The 19972-nt window shown below is 37.8% G+C and overlaps 2 protein-coding genes across 2 annotated transcripts; one reads left to right on the forward strand and one right to left on the reverse strand.

The window, feature by feature from the left end:
- Positions 1-106: 106 nt before the first annotated feature.
- On the reverse strand, positions 107-4211 carry LOC106151012 (uncharacterized). The gene is made up of 3 exons (XM_013524072.2): positions 2677-4211; positions 2088-2486; positions 107-1921 (listed from the first exon to the last, which is right to left on the reverse strand). Exons 1-3 carry the CDS (start codon positions 4062-4064, stop codon positions 892-894), a joined length of 2817 nt encoding a protein of 938 aa, XP_013379526.2. The 5' UTR covers positions 4065-4211; the 3' UTR covers positions 107-891.
- Positions 4212-4291: 80 nt separating this feature from the next.
- Positions 4292-19666, forward strand: LOC106151014 (Fanconi anemia group M protein). The gene is made up of 26 exons (XM_013524075.3): positions 4292-5313; positions 5538-5710; positions 5891-5968; positions 6128-6286; positions 6570-6701; positions 6967-7190; positions 7513-7631; positions 7913-8079; positions 8351-8557; positions 8770-9001; positions 9238-9374; positions 9797-9941; positions 10201-12993; positions 13179-13262; positions 13421-13476; positions 13735-13852; positions 14907-14974; positions 15286-15445; positions 15584-15766; positions 16046-16803; positions 17124-17189; positions 17369-17483; positions 17774-17906; positions 18316-18395; positions 18660-18852; positions 19149-19666. The coding sequence occupies exons 1-26, from the start codon at positions 4620-4622 to the stop codon at positions 19252-19254; spliced, it is 7380 nt and encodes a 2459-aa protein (XP_013379529.2). The 5' UTR covers positions 4292-4619; the 3' UTR covers positions 19255-19666.
- Positions 19667-19972: the final 306 nt, after the last annotated feature.

Below are 19972 nucleotides of genomic sequence, written 5' to 3' on the forward strand. Positions count from 1 at the left end.
TTGATGTTCTAGTTTGAGAGCCATCAATATTTGTATGTAATAGAAATGGATTAAATGGAAATCGAACAAAACTTCGCACCAAGACTTGCACAAACTCGCATTAAAAATATATGACAGCCATATTATTTGATATAATACTAATGATCACATGTCAAGTGCTCGCTAACAATTTACTGATTGAAAAAGACATTACCTGATTATGTTGTCCATGGGTAAAGAGCTGGGGGTCAATCAAAGATGTTTTTAGGCTATATGATACTGGTTTTTACTTCCTTTAATAATCTATACTAGTTAATAATTCTGATGATTCATTTAAATATTAACCAACCGTTTTGCATATTTAGAGCGTAAATAAAATCTCAACAGACATAAGGATCTAATAAAATCACAGCATGGTAAAAATGCATACATGTTCATACCTAAAATATTTTTACTTATAAGTAGAAAGTTTGCTAGTACTTTAAAGGGATGATTAAAGTCTGTATTCCTACCGAATGCTGCTGCCTCGGCTTTGAGATTACAGTGATCACTCAACAGGGTGTTGCTATCAAACCACCAATATTCTATTAAAGTTAACAATTTCCTTCGAATTCTGTTAGAAGTTTACATTGATGGCAGGCCAACTATTCCACTGTCCCTGAGCCCACCAAAGGTAGAAAGTGTATACCTGGTTTCCCAAAGTTTGTCATGGGCATTACAGCATTCTTAAAAGAAAACCAGACTACATTTGCTATGTTTAGTGAGCCTAGATGAGATAAACTACAGGGAAGGGCCATACTCTGGAAGGCCAACCTCTCATGAAATAATGGGTCATGGGCCCAAGATTAAAAGTAATTGCGCTCTAAGCCTCATTTCATGTGTGTAAAATATTTTTAAAAACCACATTATTTTTCATCTTAAGGTTCCATCTGCAGTATCCATGGAAGTTCCCATAGAAAACTCCATGTTGTCAGGATCTGAGGGGCTGTATGAGCTGACAGAGTCTGTGTGGACAGATTCGCGTTTGACGCGAGGTTGACGTGAAATTCTTGGACGTGGTGACTGGGGAGGTGAGGGAGAAACTGGTGGACGTGGGCTCTGCCTGTGTCCTGGTGAGCCCGAGGGAGATTTGGGAGATCGATGTGATGTAACTGTAGTGTGTCTAGGTCTAGGTTGTGGCTCTGGAGAAGAATCTCTGTCAAATGAGTCGCTCCTTTCCAACAGTCTCTTCTGCATGGAGTGTCTTGGAGCAACTACAGGAGATTTGCTGGACAGTGTGGGTGCCAATGGAGGATGGATCCTTAACTTGGATGCAGCAGACGACTGGGAATGCTCCGATTTCTTTTCAGATTCTCTGGAATTCTTTGATCTAACAGATGTCTGGGATTGTTTTGAATTGACAGATTTGGGTGAATGATTTGACCCCACACTCTTTTCCTCTTCTGTTTCCAACAGTTTCTTGTTTTCCACAACAGTGTCTGGATATTCTTCATCATCAGTCTTCTGCCCATGATCTTCAAAGTCCTCTGAATAGTCAGAGTACTGGGTGCCATCTTGTTTTTTAGCAGATGTCACACTATTTATGTCATCATCATCATCTTCAGGGAAGCCTGGGTTATACACAGGTTTCACATTACCTTGTTGTGATGCATCATCAGAAAACACTATACTGACGTCAGATGTCCCTTGGCTAGCTTTATCATACTCCTCCTCCTCCCCACCTGCCTGTGGTATATGTACCTCAATACTCCTCTTAGATGATGTAGTGAGGCTGTATTGGCTGTCTGGGATGTCAGGGGATTGAACAACATCACCACCATGAACAGCTGTTAATACTCTGGTCTGTATAACCAATGGTTTCCTGGAGGCAGGCACTGGAGACTGACGAGAACTTGGTGCAGGAGAATTAAACAAGCTTTCTCTGGTAAGATCTCTTGATAATCTGAGGAACAAATGTAAGATTCAATAGACTGTATAATCTGTGTAAAGATAATCAAATCAATCAACTAATCAAAGTCCTTCATATATAACATTAATAACAAATTGGGGAAAGTTCATGAAAACATAATCATATCATACAGATAAATCTTAATTTACATTAAAGATACCTTGGGGTTGGAACAGGCTTTCTGTGTTTCTTTTCACTTCTCTGTATCTCAGCCGTTTCAGCTACTTTTGGTCTTTGAGGGGTACCCACTACTTCTGGTTCTTGCTCAAATGGTACACCTTGAACTAAGGTAGAGGTTTCTGCAACTTTTGCAAACTCCCTCCTTTCACCCTGGTGTTCATGGTGTACAGGTTTTTTCTTAGGTCTTGGTGAGCTGAGCTGTTTTTCCATTGTTGCCAGAACCTCGGGGTTGGTTCTTGCCATCCTCAGCCTCTGAGTATTGGTCATCCCAAACTTTAGTTTTGTCTTGTGCTGACCATAAACTGGAGTTTGTCTTAACCAACCCTTATCCTTTGGTACTTTCTTTTTATGATGGGATGGGTCTTCACATTCATGATACCTGAAGAAGTTTACGAATTCTCTGTCACTGACTAAGCAGTAGCCCACACCTACACAATACCAACCTGTGACAATTCAATATACCCAATGGAAAGCAATGTGTGATTTACTTCTTACAGTAAGAACTCACTAAAATAATTAAGTGTTATTAATCTCCTACATTTATTCTAAGAGTTACCACCATGACAAACCTATGAGTCTTGTGTGAATGGGGATGTCTAGCAGATCTTGGCTGTTGCTGGATCAGGTAATCATCAGTGGGCTCTGGCTCAACATCAGTCACCAAATTGGGCACTGAAATTCCCCTCACCAGGGGTGTTTTTGGTTGTTTTCCAGGGGAGACATGATCATAGGGGACATGACGGACCACTGTGACCTGAGGCTTGGACTTCTGGGGTTCAGGTCGGCTACGTTGGTGTTGCAGGTTTGTTAATTCTCTAAAGAGAGCATTCAGCAGTGGGAAGTTGTCCACAGAGGGTAGAGGCTGGGGAGTCATGTCATAGGGGTCAGTTCTCCTGACCTTCCACTCTCCAGTGTGGGTCTGTCTGTGATATGTTGTATGGTCATGGACGGGTTCCTCAAGGGAGAGGTCTGAGATCTCACTCTCAATCCCACTAGCAGTTTCATCAGAAGAGTTATCATATGCATCTTGTTTTGCGTATAAATCATTTAAAAGTTTGAAAGAGCTCCCAGTTTCAGCTTTGCTGTTGTAAAACAATGGAGGGGGACAATCAATGTTGTTAACAAATATATCATTCAAGGAATCCACATCTGGGTTTATTGATTTTACTTGCAATTGTTTTGATTTTTTCTCAGCATCAGTCTGAGTAAACTGTGTTAATAACTCTGGTTTCTTGTTCTCTCTATTTTCATCAGGTTCAGATATCACAACATTTGAGTTTTTGCCTTTGATCTCCAAGTCTGTCATGATGGTATCAACTGTTTGCACAATATCTTCTTTGTGTTTGCTATCTGTGGCCTCTTTTTCTGGTATCTCCTGCTTCTGTGTTTTGGTTATTGCCTGTTCTGGTATGTGGGACAGTAAGCTATATCCCAGACTGAACAGTCTGTGTCCCATAGTGATATAACCTATTTCACTCCCCATCAAATTATACAGCCTGTATGTGCCTTTCCCTCCATGCACAGAGGGTAAAGATAAACCATTAGCTTTAATATCTGCAACCACGTGGTCAATTGTGTTTTGAAGAGTAACAGTGCAGCTACCAAGCAGCTTTGGTACCTTAGGATAAGTGTCTATTATCATCACGTACAGTGGCGTGTTGGTAAGATGCATATGGAGTGTTTCTGCAGAGATTTTGTACAAACAAGATTTGCCTTTCTTGATGGGGAAATTGCCTTGTTTATCTTTCAGTTCGCTGAACTGTGCAGGTATTTCATAAAAGCTGTCCATTTCAAGTTTACGCCTGATAGTATCGGCAAGATCTGGATCCACATGATGTATCAAAAGAGTTGGGTAATCAAGCAAACGAAATGCGATGGCTGGAAAACGACAAGAGACAGCCGGAATATTGAGAAGGTCCACCACAACTTCCAGTGAAAACAAAGAATCCTGGTTCATTTTTCTTTATATTGTTACTCCACATTGAGGAAAAAGTCTTCCTGAAGTTGATATATAGTAAAATATCGTAACATGTGCACAAAAGTTAAGAAATATAGGCGATCTACACCAAACAAGTTGCTGGCGTTGTCCTTCGCCTGGAATTCCCTCCTAATATCTGAAAACGAGACCAGAGGGGAATCCCAATTTTTATTGGTTTAACTGGGTCATATGACACAAAATGCGCCATATTGGAGAGGCCATAAACATGGAAAAGCCTCAGTGCAGAGCAAATTTTTGCATATTTATTGACTGTTGTTCTGTATAAAGTATGATGACAAACGCAGTATGTAGGCGAGTTTTACAATGAATGTATACTGCTTCAGAGAAGTATCCAAAGTTATAAAATTAGAGACGCTCAAACGTTTAAGCGTCCAGCCAGCAATTGACAGCATAGTCAACAGGAACGTTGAAAGGCCGAGCGTGTTGAAAGGGTCAACTTTGTTGGTTTAAGCCCGTAAACCCCAGCATGAGATGGATTATTAGAAGTGATACTGGTTTTATGACATCACAGTTATGAGTAAAAGTAAGCAGACGACCCTTTTCCAAAGCTGGGGCAATAAAGGTGAAGGGGCAAGGCCCAGAGGTTCCTCACAGAAGCCCAGCACCAGTTCTGGTATCAGTGGCAGTGCTAGTACCAGTGGGGCAAAGAGAACCATTACTGGAGATCCTGTTGATACAGTGGAACTCTTAGACAGTGAAGATGAAGAAGACATGTTACTGGCCATGGCCATGGAACAGAGCTTGAAGGAAATGCAACCAGGACAAGATTTGGCAGACCCCAAACCCACATGCATAAACCCTTTGCCCGCTTGTGGTAATATTACTAATATTGCTATTTCTGGTGCAAATGATGACCATGCTTCGCACACAGATGTGGCCAGGACTGACATCAATAATACCTCAATTGAAGAGATACCTGGTTTTGACATGTCAGCTGGCAGGCTCTGGATCTACCCCACCAACTACCCTGTACGCACATACCAGTATGATATCGTCCAGCAATGTCTGTATAAAAACACCCTTGTAGCTCTGCCTACTGGCCTGGGTAAGACCTTCATTGCTGCTGTAGTGATGTATAACTTTTACCGCTGGTACCCTGAGGGGAAGATAGTGTTCATGGCCCCCACCAAACCTCTGGTAGCACAGCAGATAGAGGCATGTTATAATATCATGGGAATACCTCAAACTGATACTGCTGTTATGACAGGTACACTTTGATTTTCATTCTGGAATATATTATAGTAAATCTTAGCATTGGACTGGGAGATATAATATTTTTACAGCAACTTTCCAAAATAGTATTACTATAATCAAGTTACACAAGACTTACACAATAAGAATTACACAATAATTTAATATTTTATTTGTACATACAAAATTTAAGTTTGAAGTGTAAATAAGGTATAAATATATTATTTTTTAATTTTCTAGGTGCAATGCTTCCTCCGGAGAGACTTCGAGCATGGAGCCAGAAGCGTGTATTCTATCTGACCCCACAGGTGATGACAAATGACCTGAGCCGAGGCGCCTTTCCTGCTGAAGACATCAAATGTTTGGTTGTAGACGAGGCTCACAAAGCTCTTGGAAACCATGCATACTGCCAGGTGGGTTATGTGGTTGATTTTTTTTATTATAGGTGAAGAATTATTGAAGGTTTATGTTTGAAACTTAGCAAATTGAATTTAATGGTTTTATTTTGTGCAACCTTTGTCAGTTTGAGATATTAAATGGACTGAAATGTTGAATTGAATCTATTGATTTTATCAAATCTTTTTTCCCTTCAGGTGGTGAGAGAGCTTGTAAAGTATTCCAGGGATTTCCGTGTTCTAGCCCTAAGTGCCACACCAGGGAGTGATCTCAAGGTAGGTGTTGAAGGGTTACCACGCAATTAAAGTTTTAAAAAAGTGATATTCATCATTAAACACTAAAGGTTTTGTATATTTTAAATAATTTTGAAATAATGTCAAACTATAGACAAAAGTGAATATAACTGTGTGTATTATAAATTATAATACTCCCAGGCAGTGCAGCAGGTGCTGACCAACCTGCTTGTGTCTCACATAGAGCTGAGAACAGAGGACAGTGCTGATATCAAGGCATATGCACATGACAGAAAGGTGGAGAAAATTGTGGTAAAGCTGGGAGCTGAGCTGGACGCTGTGAAGACTAAATACATGCAGGTGAATCCATATGTCAGATGAAATTTGATAAGTAAAGCAAATCATTTGTAATTAATAGGTAGCAAAAATGCAGGATACGACACAATTTATTTTGTCTCTCCCTTAGGTTGCCCTTAATTTGTGATTGAAGGCAAAACACCAGCCACTGCAGAAATACATTATTATTGGCAAATTTGCAAATGGTTGAGCTACACCCTGGAAGTGAGGTGAAGTGGTATTGTAAAGTTGATCTTAAACTACATACTAAATGTGATGATGTTGTTGAAATGTTTACATTTTCCAGATACTGAGTGTTGTGGTTGGCAAGCTGGTAAAACTGAGAGTTTTGTATAACAGGGAGCCAACAAGTTTGTCAAAGTTCCTGATTTTAAAAGCAAGGGAACAGTTCAGACAGGACCCACCTCAACATTTACAAGTAAGTTCACTAAATAATATTATTTCAAAACCAGTTGAAAACTCTGTTGAGTTCCTACATGTCGATTCTTATTTTTTAAAACAACCTTAAACTAGACAAAACTTTTAGTTAAAATTAATTTTAACAGTGTTTATTACATTTTCTGTCTTGTGGTCTCAGGTTCTTGTTTGGCGATGGATATAGAACTTAAGTCAGTGATCAAAAAATTGCTTTAATAAAAGCAGTGCTTTGTGTGTGCTCTTTATCCCTCATCTCTGTATTATAGAGACATCAGTATGGCATTGTTGAGGGAGACTTTGCAATGTGTATGAGCTTATATCACGGCTTTGAGCTCCTGCAGCAGCATGGACTGAGGTCTCTGCACCAGTTCCTGAAGAGTATTGTCAGTGGAGAAAAGGGACATGGCAGAACTCGCAGTGAGCTGATGAGGAACCAAGACTTCAACGCCATAATGGAGATGCTGGAGGAAAAGTTTGAACCTAAGGCTAAGTGAGGATTACATACAGACATTAATTTATGGATGTTATGGCACTGGTGTTAAAGAATAATAACATTTAAGGTTTTAACTTTGATTATGCTAATTTTAGACTATATAATTTATTTATTATATATATGCACACAGGTTTTACAAAAAAAATCTTGAATACTAAACAGTGTGTTTGAGCCTGAAAAAATTATGAAATCACCATTATGGAAATTACCGGTCTTTGGAAAACCATAAGCCAAAAGAGCCATAAGCTAATTAAAGTCTGATGTTATTCACTGCTTATTTTTTAAGAACCTTTAACAGGCTGTTCTCTTTATTTTGTAGCCTTGGCACCCAGTCTGGTTCCAGCCAATCAGGACTTGGTCCTGCCTTTGTATCAGGACACCCCAAACTGGAGAAGTTACAGGAAGTTGTACTGGAACACTTTAAGAAATTTCAGAATGGTATATATCTTTCAAAGTTGGAATTTTACTCTATTACAGACATTAAGACATTTTCCCTTTGTGTTGGTGAATATTTCAAAAATTTTATTGCAAGAATAAAGTATCTTAGTTTCAAGTGTCAATCAAATTATATATAAATAAAAAGAAAGACAGAAGTTAGTAAATGGGAAAAGGAATAGTGTGATATGATAGGTAAAGAATGGCTGACAAAATTTGAAAATTATGTGTACTAGATATGCTTGTTATTTTGTGGATATCTAGATTATTTCATTATTTTACAGACAGCACTGCCACACGCATCATGATATTCTCCCAGTACAGAGACAGTGTGAAAGAGATCAATGACATGCTGGAGAGACACAGGCCACTAGTGAGAGTGATGAGCTTCATAGGACAGTCATCAGCTGGGAAAGCTACCAAAGGGTTTTCACAAAAAGAACAACTTAGGGTAGGGATGGCACATGAATTTGTACTACTTTTATCTGTAAGCTTTTAAACTCATTGTCTATCCAGGCAAATGGTAATCTTTATCTTTCAGACGAAAGGATTTTGGTTTGTTACTTTTGTTTGACTTTATTTTTTTTTATAACTTGCACATCACTTTTGTGAAACCTATCATAAATTGTTTATCTGCAAGTCAAAATGATGAGATCACTGCACAGTGCAGAAAACCAATTTCACTTCATTCATCTTATGTGTCTCTCCTTTTACCCTGCCAGGTAATGAAGCAGTTCCGAGATGGAGGGTACAACACCCTGGTGTCCACATGTGTTGGTGAGGAAGGTTTAGACATTGGGGATGTGGATCTTATCATCTGTTTTGATGCTCACAAGAGTCCTATACGCCTCATTCAGAGAATGGGGAGAACTGGGCGCAAGCGGGAGGGACGGATTGTCATGCTTGTGACGGAAGGAAAAGAAGAAAATGTAAGTGACAAGTTTGACCAAACCTTTGAATGAAATGGCTTAAGCTATATTCATTTAAACCAAGAAAAATATTGGTTTGATAGAGAGAACAAAAAGTCTTTGTTTTCAAACTTTCAACATTTAGGTGGGGCAGGTAATATAGATTACATATTAAAACAATAACCCCTGATCATTTGCAGTCACATGAATCTTGGCAAATTTTTCCATATCAGATTTACAACCAGAGCCAATATAGCAAGCGCAGTATCCACAAAGCCATAATGAATGGTGCCAAGACCCTCAAGTTTTATCCCCACAGTCCCCGCATGGTCCCCAGGGGTGTGAAGCCCCAGTGCCACAAGATGCACATCACTGTCAGCAAGACATTCAATAAAAGTAGCAAGGGAAGGAGAGAGAGCAGTGGTGGTGGGCAGAAGAAAGTTACAGGAATGCTGGGAGGTTTAGGTGAGTAAATTAAGGGGTTGATGTTTTGACGTTTAAAAATGATACAGCAAAATTGTATCATTTTTGTTCCCTTATTTTCCATATTCCATACTGATTCCTCATTGTGCATGCTGCACCCTATCTTTGCTAACTGTTGATACATATGATAACCAGAATTGATTTGACATTTTCTCATATCAGTATCATTTTACCAGTAGCAAATAAGCTGTATGTCACATTGCTGTATATTTTATCAGTGAAGAAGACCTCTAAAGATGGCGGGCTTACAGATGAAGAACTTTCCTACTGGTCAGCTCATTACAAGCTGCCAGACAGTGAAACACCAGTCATTCCTACCTCTCGATTTCTTACTTTACCTGGATGCAGGGCACAGGTGAGAAAAGTTAACTGATCTTCCACACTCAAACTGTCCTGCTGACTTTCAAGTCTGCACATTGTAACTTTTGATATCAAAGATATTGGGTATTATTCTTGACTTACTCTGTTGACTTAGTCTGTTAAGGCTGTACTTTTTTTTTTGGTTTAAATTTTATTTTAAAAGGAGGTTTGAATAAAATAGTGTTACTAGACCTGGTTAAAGAACACTATGTTTTGGCCTTAGGGCGGGAGAGAGGCGAAGGAAGCTGTCCAAGATTGAGAAAAATATCAACTCACAAATGTGATGAATTTATGACCAAACAAATACCATACTTAATGATGATGATGATGATTACTAGATATATTATATCATAACATATATATATAAGTATGCCTTTAGATCATTTGGTTAAGAATGTAAATGGACTTATTTTGCAGACGGAGGAGGGACTATCAGGGAAGAGGTCCTTGTCCCTGTCAGAGTGGATTCCATGGCAGAATAGGAAGCAGCATAGTCATCTCACTGGCCATTCATCATCCACAGAAGACTTCGTGGAGCTGATGCAGTTTTGTGAACTACAAGGTATGCCACATGTTAAATAATATCATTATTTCAGAACTGCGAATTTTATAAATATATGAAAAAGAAATGTAGTCGTTATTTCTTGGAATTATTTATAAATATGTGCAACTGAGTAGAAAAATTAACAAGGCAGTCTTTTAAATCTTAGATATTATGCTGACTGTGTGAAATAAAGTAGTAAATAGTGTATATAATTTTAATAAATGAGTTAATATTTACTGTTAAAGCAGTCAAGCAATAATTCATTCTGTTCTTACAGCCACTTTAGGAGATGAAGATGTCTATGGATTGGAAATGGAGACTTACCTGAATGAAGATGACATCCTGAAAGAACCTAATGACCAGAACACTGGCATACTGAAGTTTTGTGCTCCAGTGACAGCACAGAAGACGGGCAATAAAAAGGTCCAGGGTGACCAGATGAAATCAAAGCGACGCAGTGAAAATCTGCCTGTGTTCAGCTCTGAGACTGAGTCAGACAGCGAAAGTGATCTTCCAAGATTTGGTGCAAAACAAATTAATGTGCTGGTTGACGTGAACATGGAGGACGAAATGGCGGACCAAAATGACAGAAATCTGCCAAAACAGTCATCCTCTGGAGCCAAAGAGGCTGACAGTATTTCCAAGAGGGATGAAAAATTCAAAGAAAGGGGAAACAAGAAATCAACAGTGTCTGCCCAGAAGGGTTCCCTTGTGAAGGAAGTGCCTCATTGTTCCAAAAGGCCAGGAAGCATTGAGGGAGAAGCACCTGCAAAGAGGAAGAAAAAAAAGAGGAAATCAGTTGAAACTGTTTCAGTGATAACTGCCATTAATGGTGGTGACAGGGAAGATTTCATTGAAGATGTACATCAGACAAATATCCAAGTAAATGTTGATTGTAAAAAAGGAGACATTCATAAGAATCATGATGTTGAAATTGAACCAGAGATGCACTCTGTCCAGTCTGAAAATGAAACTAACATTGATCATGACAACAATAAAGAAGAGTCTGGTGTAAATACTGAAGAGGAAAATGACACTGCTGACTTATTCCCATTTTATTACTCTCAGAAGTGCTTCACAAATCCAAAAACTGTTTTGCATAAGGATTTCAACTTGAAATCTCAGTCAAAGGTGAAACCCGCTCCTTCTCTGGCTGAGATGAGGGAAATATTCTCTCACATGGAACACAAGGAACAGTTGTCTCCTGTAGATGTCCTGGACCTGATAGATCAGTGGGAGAGGGAGAAAGTAGAGGTGACGGAATCAGATCTACCAGGTGTGATGGAGGAGAGGGAAGATGACTGGAGCAATGCATGGGATAAAAAAGTAGACTGTAAGTCTCCATTGCTTGTAGGGAAAACAGCTTCTGCAGAATCCAGTAAACAACCTATTAGATCTTCAGAATCACAAGAGCACAGGGGACTGCAAATGAGTTCTGCTTCAGACAAAAATACTAAAATCTCAGAACCAGAGTTTGATCTCAGAATTCCCAGTGACTGGTCACATGAGTTGCCATCAGAAAATGATAATGGCTTCAACCTGACCAAGATCTCCAATTCTGAACTTAAAAATGAAATATCAGAACCACTGAGTAACATATCTGAAGTTAAAACTAAAATACTTGGCTCTGAAGCTAAGAGTAAGTTTTCTGATTTTAAGTCTGTTCTGGATGTAAACAGAGACTGTTGGGAAGGTCTACCCCAAGAGGAAACTGCTGACTTTGATCTCAGTGTTTGTGATCTATTTACTGATGAAACTGATGTTAATGTCACTGACCAGAAATGTGACAATAATTTGGGCAAAATTGAACACAGGAAAAACAGTATTTGTAAACCTTCATTACTAAAGAAAAAGTCCAGTTCTCATTTTCAGCAGAAATTTGTAAATGACCTGGAATTTAACAAAGAAGGTGATAATTCAAACAGTATGGACTTCTCAAATAATCTACTATGTCTGACCACTAATGTTAACCATGCAAAAGCAAGTTCTGAACAAAGTGCCAGTGGAAGTTTAGAAAGTGCTCTAAAACCACAGTCTTGTTCTACTGCCACTGTGGACAGGAAGGACAAAAAGCAAGAGGACGCTACAAATAGTTTGATAGATAACAAATTATTATCACCAGATATTTCAGTCAAGGCACCTCATTTTTCATGTGACGGGCAGGCAAGCAGAACAAGCACCCCAATTGTTATTAACAAATTTGTGACCAGAGTGAAACAAAATAGCAGTTGTGCACCAGGCACTCCACTAAAAGAAGACCAGCAAGCTAACTTGTATCATGCTTCTTTCAATGATGATGAGGATGATCTCTTGGCTGCTGTGTGTACACCAACTCATCATTCCAAATCACACAATGCCACTACCTCACAGTTCACTTTCACACAGGCCTTGAAGGCAGTGGATGACAGTTTTGAGGTTGGAGGACACCAGAGCATAGGTAACCATGGGGAGGAAGGTAACAAAACTAGACTTGTTAATGATTTACATTGTGTTGTCCAAAAAGATGAGAAATGGGCACTTAAAGATGTTGAACCCAAAGTTAATTTCACTGATAAAGAGAACGTGGATGATTTGGAACCTTCAGAACCCCAGTTTGATCTTGGGTTTGATATGCTGGATGATTCAGACCTTGATGACGACGATGTTATTCCACCATCACCAGAACATTTGGTACAGACATTGCAGTCAAGTATGGCTACCAGGCTTGGAAAGGGCTTCCCTACTGGTCTCAGTAGTCAACATTTTGGTACAGCAGTCAAGAACTTAGCTGAAAAAAATGTTGAAACAAAGAATATTGATGAACATTTTAAAAGAGGTGATCATGAGATTGTTTCCCAAGAATTGCTTCCATCATCACAAAAATATAGCAGTACTATAATGAAACAGGATTCAAAAGTAGATTTTTCCCAGGAGCCATGCAAGAGATCTAAATTTTCACTTAAAAGAAAGAGTCGTAGCCTGGAGAAAGCTGATCCATCTTGTCTGGTGGCGCCATCTTCCAGTCCTGCAGCAGACATAGTCTTCGGTCCCCCAGTGGCAGTGGTATCCCCACAGAGCCATTTGGTGAAATGTAAGTTTTAGAAACTTTTGTTAACAATTACTTTTTGTTTTGGTGTGTGATTTAAATGATTTTCTATTTTGTTATTTTACGCCTTATTGTATCAATAAAATAAATAGGTAAAATGTTTTGTGTAGAAAGCATCCTTTCATCTACATGTACAGTAACAAGAGTCTATATTTTTTTCCCTATAAAAGCCTCTTCAGATTCAGAAGAAGAAATTATTGTAAGGACAAAAAGGAAGAAAGTGCTGATGATCCAGTCCCAAGAAGTCAAGTCAGGTAGAGATATTCTTTTATAGATAGATATTCTATCATTTGTCAATACAGTTATTATAATGTGGAAGAAACATCATAAATAGATAAATTGAACACTAATAAACTAATTAATGCACATTTCAGGAGATTGACTAATTTTGTTTATTTTTTCTTCTAATTAGATACTGAGTGGAGTCCTAGTCCTCCCAAAAGGAAGCATTTCCCAAGTAGAAGCAAGGTAAAGTGTAATTTGTAAATTTTATCTCACCTTTGTCAAGAACTTTTTATCATCAAGGTGTAATATATAAAAGGGTTTTACATAGAATCTGAGATTGACAAAATCATAAGTTGCTAATGCAGGTCACCCCAGTGTTAATGCAACTCATCTGTGTGTTTACTGTGGTCTGATATTTGCAATAGTGGTCAGATTTGCATTAATGATGGCCTTATTTACATGTATGAGAAGAATGTCATTGCTGCACCTTTATTTTTACAGATCTGTGATGCAGTGACTGATGAAGAATCTCCAGTGGTCAAGCGGTCAGGCAGTAAGCCCAATAAGCTGGCATTTTTGTCCAGCTCAACTGATGTAGATGATGATGATGATTTCCAAGGTGGGTGTGGAAACCAGGAGAGAAACAACAGTGTGGGCCTGTTTTACAAAAGATCTTTAGTCTAAATATTGGTCGACTTTCAGACAATTTTTTACTGATTTGAATTGAAAAGGCAATTTTTTCTTGGATGTTCTCCTCATAAGGGCCTCCAGACCCTTCATTGCTAGTCCACTGAACTAATCATTTTCATTTTCAATGTCTTACTTTTGGATAATGTTTATACCAATTTTCCAAGAAGGTGTCTCAAATCATCATCTCGGTTTTTCAGTTCCTCCATTTTTGTCTGTTCCTCGGATCTGTATCTTCAGCTTGTGTCTGTCTTCTGTCTGCGTTAACTACCTCCTTCCAAGTCACCCTTGGTCTACTTGGAGATCTCTTTCCCTCCACCTCAAACTCTGTTGTAAACTCCAGACATGCTGAAATTGGCCATGAATGGGAAAATTTGTCTGGACTGGTATAAAAAATTGGACTTGGTCTGACAAGAGTTTTAAGAGCCGCAACTTTGAATTTACAGTTATCATTTGACATACTTCCCTAATAAAATTATATAAAACCCAAAGTGTTTTTCCCTTCCATTTCAAACCTATCACATTCACAAAGTAAGCTACCCTAATCGTACCGGTAGTATCTGTCTCAAACGAATGGGGTGATTTTTGGTCCGACAAAAATCCATTCGGTCCGGCAAATTTTTCATTACTGCCGGTCCAAATGTTCGGCCATTCTGAAAAGTTTTCAGCATGTCTGAAACTCTTTCCACCCAGTTGTCATCACTCCTCCTTTTTACATGTCCATGCCATCTCAGTCTGGAACACCATAACACATTCCTGATATTTTATATCTCAGGGAAGTCAAAGTACTTCACTTTCTGAGAAGGTGTCTCAAAAAAGTAAAAATATTTCACCTGGTTGTTACTTCCAGTATTGATCCCAGTTTTTTGTAAAAAAAAAAAAAAAAGAAAATTATTGTGTATTAAGTGTTGTGTAGGTTTTGTATTTAAAGTGTTTGGTATTGTAGTAAAATTTGACCAAAATGTCTCTTGCTTTTTGTGTTCCAGATACAAAAGAAAAATTTAAGAAACCAGAAAATATTCCAGTAAAGTCAGGAAAGAAGAAACACAAAAAAGTGAGGATGTTTTTACTATATAAATATTAATATAGCAGCATTGCTTCAAATATTCACATTTATTTATCAGAAAATACCACATGATAGACAAATAATGAACACTGTTATAACAAAAATACACGTTTTTTATCAAAATATAAACCTATAGTATTAGATAAAATGTGTCTGTTCTGTTGTGGTGGAGAACAGTTATTTGAATGGGGTTGTGTATAGAAAATGCTGCCAGCCAGGGGTTTATGAAATTAGACAAAAATCGGTCAGTTGTATTATATGAGAGGACAGAAAATGTTAAGATGTAGTTTTACTTGCAGAAAATCCAGTCAGCAGCCAAAGGTTTCCTGGATGAGGAAGCAGTCCTCAGTGATGAGGAGGCAGAACATGTGTCCAGTGATGAGGATGTAGAGGAGGAGGACTGCTATGATCGAAGTTTTATAAACGATGCCTCCCAGTGTACCCAGGCTCCTTGCAATGGTAAGGGAATATACTTGGTGGCATCTTGTGTTAAATGTCATAAATTAAGAACTTGTGTTTTTTTTGGTGAAGATTAGGCTGAATGTCTTTGTATGATAACATTTAGTTATTAACTTGTTGTTAACTTTCTTCCCATAGATTCAGTTGATATGCATGCTGTGTATCTCAAGTCTGTACGTAGTCCTACACTGGGCAGATACAAGCTGAAGTATGACCACAGCCCTGATATCAATGTCTACTCACAGATGCCAGCAAAGGAAGAAGAGGAGTCACAATACATGGAGGACAGCTTCTGTGTTGGAAGTGATTTTGAAGACACAGGTAGAAAATAGGACATTCAGAAAATGACATGCTTTTAATAGGAATTGGATATTAGCTTCTCATGTCATATTAATTTATGTTTTATGTGAAGACTTTTTACATAGGTGAACAGTACAGAAAGAAGCAAATCTGATATTTTTTAATATGCAAAATGATTGACACGTCATACCAGTTCTTTTTTGAAGAGAGGGGTGTATGTTTGTATGTGAAATTTTCTCATACTTTACATGGAAAATATACATTTTGATATGTTATTGTGAAACATTTCTATTATTTCAGCCTTGACAGAGGAAGATTCTTTTCTCCTGAATGATGATGCAACTGAAAAGGAAAGGACCACAAAAAGGGGTACAAAAACCTCAAAGGATAATGTTGGAAGAGTCACTGTCCCAAAACGGCGGAGAGTGATGCAGTTGGACATAAGTTCCAGTGATGAAGAGGAGGTTAATGCTCCAAAAGAAGATCAGATTGAGGCAATGACTTCATATAGGACACATGCGGAAAATGCAAATAAATCACCATTTAAACCACACATCCCTATAGTAACAAGGGTTCATACATTTTCTGAAAATGAGAAAATGAAAGCACATGATGTTTTTAAAACACCAAGTTTGCTGGAAAGATGCCAGCAGAGAAGACAGACATACCATGTTGGTAAGGAAACAGTCTCATCGTTGACTTCAAGACAGTCCAAAGCTTTAACAGACTCGATTTTAGGTACAGCTAGCACAGGTAGTACATCAACTGCAGATACATTTACAGCAAACTGTCAGTCTGCAGTTGACAAAGCAAGGCAAGAGAGGCTAAGAAAGCAGAAGGAAAAACAACAAGAGTTTCAGAGAAAATTGGCAGAGAAAAGAAAGCAGCAGGCAGCCATGTCTAGTTTTGATGATTCTGAGACCAGTGTGACACGTCCTCCAGATAAATCTGACCCAGGAGTAAGTTTGTCTTATCCCAAGGAGTCCGAGACAATAAACAGCATATCATCTCCTCCTCCTCAGGAAAGGAGTCCTTTTCAACTGGTCACAAGTCCTGGGGTAACTAATAACATTTTATTTTGCATTACTTGAAAGGCTTATTAAAAAGAAACTGAAAGAAGGTTGCTTTATGTTTAATACAGAAAAAGCATTGGTCAATGCATTTCTAGATGCAGTATTATTCTTACTGCTATCAGTAAGCTTTTTAAGTATAGAAAATAATGAGAGCTTCATTAATAGCTAATTTTTCCTGTATTTCTTATTAACTTTTAAACTTTAAAGTTCGCCCCACATGGGACGAAGAGGAATGATGATGATGGTGATGTCATATTTTAATGGTGTTTGAAATGAAAAAGATGGATTATTTTATTTCCCTGTAGTGTAAGAAGAGACCACCTGGCAAGCTTATCATAATTGTGGATTCTAAGGAAATCAGTGGCGCCCAGGTACGGCAGGAGACTTGTGAAGGCTTTGAGAGAATTTTAAGCGTTTAGTACATCTTTTTTAAATATCAGCATATGACAGTGAAGGGTCTAAAGTGAGTTTTCTATTATTTGTATCAGATAAAGTATCGGAGATTTTGTCTTAACTGAAGGCGAAACCTAAATATGCATTTTAATCCTAGGACTTGGTCTCAGACTTGCGCCTTAAGCACAATGTCCATGCAGTGGTGAGGCAACTCCAGGGCTGTGACTATGTGGTCAGTAACAGGATGGGGGTGGAGAGGAGAACCTGGTCTGGTAAGAGATGCCTGGTATATGTTCTGTTGCTTAAATATCTTATATATCTGAATGCAGTATTATGTGTATATAATATTGCACTCAGATTGTTTCCATTTTAGATTTCAGTTAGTTGATACAAATGTCTGTTTAATCAGTGTTTGAAAGCAGATACATTAAAAGGTCACAAAATTCACAACAGTCTTTTATTTCCAGATTCAAAATTGGAAAAACTAATTATCTCCAATACTATGTTGACACTCCATTGTATCAAAACCCTATTTGTTATCAAATTACTTTGCTGATTACAGACTTTGGCAATGGAGCCCACAGAGCCAAGTTGGTGGAGAGGGTCAAGCGACTGACCACTCTGTATGATAGACCAGTGGTCATCCTGGAGAAGGACAGGGTTAAAACTGGGGAAGAGAAGATGTCTAAAACTTTGTAAGGGATATTTTTGGCAGAGCACATAATAAGATATTAATCATACCATCTGTCACATTCTTCCATGGTACAACACTGGTCTCTTATTTGGATTAAATTGATGTATATTTTCTGTGTTCTAAACTTTCTTTTATATATAAAATGGAGGAAAACCTCAGAAAGGACAAAAATTTCTGTCCCTGAAGTGTTTTTGTTGACAATGCATTGTAAGGGTAAACTTTTACCTCCTATCTTGATGTGTGTTAAATCTTTCATTATGAAGTGGACCGTTACATTTTAAGACACCAAATGATATTGCCCATTTTTACTGGTAAGACCTTTCAATATCTATAAAGTTACACATCAAGCAGATTCAATAAACATGTCAGTTTTGTTTTGGTAGCTATAAACACTGTTTTTCATATTTCAGCATTCACAGTAAATATTTTGACAGCATGCTTGCTTATCTGGCCCAGACACATATCAAGGTCCTTTTCAGTGAATCACAAGGTCTGTGCAGAAGTTCCATTTTTCTTTATACTTATTGTGAATTTTCTAACATGATTTTATTTTTAAAACTTTTGAATTTGGGCTGCTCAAATGCTGATGAAATGGAAAAAATAGCAATTCAATTTTAACCATGTATTTAATCAACAACTAGTCACATGTAGCATCTCTCATTCTTTTCTGCATTACTAAAATATATATAGTCTAGGTATAGGACAGTTATACAGTGAGATTACTCCTGATTATGAAACTTGGCTATTCTTTCAGCGGAATCTGCAGAACTGTTAGCCCTGCTCTCACAGCAAGAAGGCAAGAAAGAGATGAGTATTACTGCACCTACTGACCTCAGCAGACGACAAGAACAGCTGCTGAAATTGTATCTCTCACTGCCTGCTGTAAACTATGTTGAGGCTCTCAACTTGTGCCATGGCTTCAAAAGCTTCACTGAACTTGTTAATAGGTAAGTAGAAATTCACAGAACCTATGAAGAGGAATGCGGACACCAATCTCAGATGGAAAATATACATAATTGAATTAATCAGCTAAGTTAATAAGGCTGCATAAAGTAATAGATATAGTTACTTTCTTCTAATAAAAAATTTTTGTAACTTAATAATTCTTTATATTATATTTTTTAGAGGCATATTAATAATTATATAGGTATTTTGGGTAAGGAATAATTCAAATTGTTCTGTTAATTTTTGTTATACATTACAAATCTAAGTACTAATTAATTTTTTTTTTCTAACATCACAGCTCCATCATAAGTATCCAGTGGAAAGGGAGGATGTCAGCCAACAAGGCTGCCCAAGTACATCATTATTTACACCACCATTTTGACCTACAGATGACAAGCAAGTGATCACTTGACTTAAATGGAAGTCAACTGGGGAATTGTTAACTAATCTGAATGTAAAAATACATAATCAGACCTTTCTTGTGGCACTTTAAAATCATGGTATCATTATACATATCAACTTCGCAGTAAGTGCTGAAAATGGTGTGAGGTTACATGTATCTTAATACACCAGGTTAATGTTTCAATTGATACAAGAACATTTCCTCACATAGGGTTTGCCTCTGTAAGAGGTGTATTGCATTTATTGCCCAGTAGAGAACATTGAAGAAGAAATTATTTCAGTATATTTGGAGACCTAAGATCTCCATATGGCTGACTATAAATTTAAAAAGAATATTTGCATGACTTTCTTACATATTCATTGTGCAATAAATCAACTGGTGCTATGTCAAGTCAATAAATATATTTTTGAAGACTGGGGTTTTATATTATTTTAAAAGTTGCCAAAGCAATAACCAGCAGGGCCCAGTTTTATAAAGGACGTTTAGCACTAACCAGTGTTTAACTCTAACCAGACCTAAATAGTCTGTTAGCAAACTGACCTGTAAATAATTATTCAATCCAGTTAAACACTGGCCAGTTAACTAATTGGCTGTTTTCCGTCAGAAGACTGTATATAAAACACATTTTAACCATCTTTTAGTTAATGGGTGTTAGGGGAATTTATCCACTGGTTAGGCTTATCCACTGGCTAGTGCTAAACGTCCTTTATAAAACTGGG

The sequence above is a fragment of the Lingula anatina genome, chromosome 2 (genome assembly GCF_051362555.1).
Source record: "Lingula anatina isolate TDL-2025a chromosome 2, LinAna3.0, whole genome shotgun sequence".
Lineage (NCBI taxonomy): Eukaryota > Metazoa > Brachiopoda > Lingulata > Lingulida > Lingulidae > Lingula > Lingula anatina.

Bases quoted from the DNA above. Each gene is read 5' to 3' on its own strand.
- LOC106151012 (XM_013524072.2), bottom strand. From the start codon at position 4,064: ATGAACCAGGATTCTTTGTTTTCACTGGAAGTTGTGGTGGACCTTCTC. The intron at 2,487-2,676 runs GTTTGTCATGGT...AAACTTCTTCAG, and splicing joins CATTCACACAAGACTCATAG to GTATCATGAATGTGAAGACC. The intron at 1,922-2,087 runs GTATCTTTAATG...TTTGTTCCTCAG, and splicing joins AAGCCTGTTCCAACCCCAAG to ATTATCAAGAGATCTTACCA.
- LOC106151014 (XM_013524075.3), top strand. From the start codon at position 4,620: ATGAGTAAAAGTAAGCAGACGACCCTTTTCCAAAGCTGGGGCAATAAA. The intron at 13,263-13,420 runs GTAGAGATATTC...TCTTCTAATTAG, and splicing joins GTCCCAAGAAGTCAAGTCAG to ATACTGAGTGGAGTCCTAGT. The intron at 17,907-18,315 runs GTAAGGGATATT...TTCATATTTCAG, and splicing joins GAGAAGATGTCTAAAACTTT to CATTCACAGTAAATATTTTG.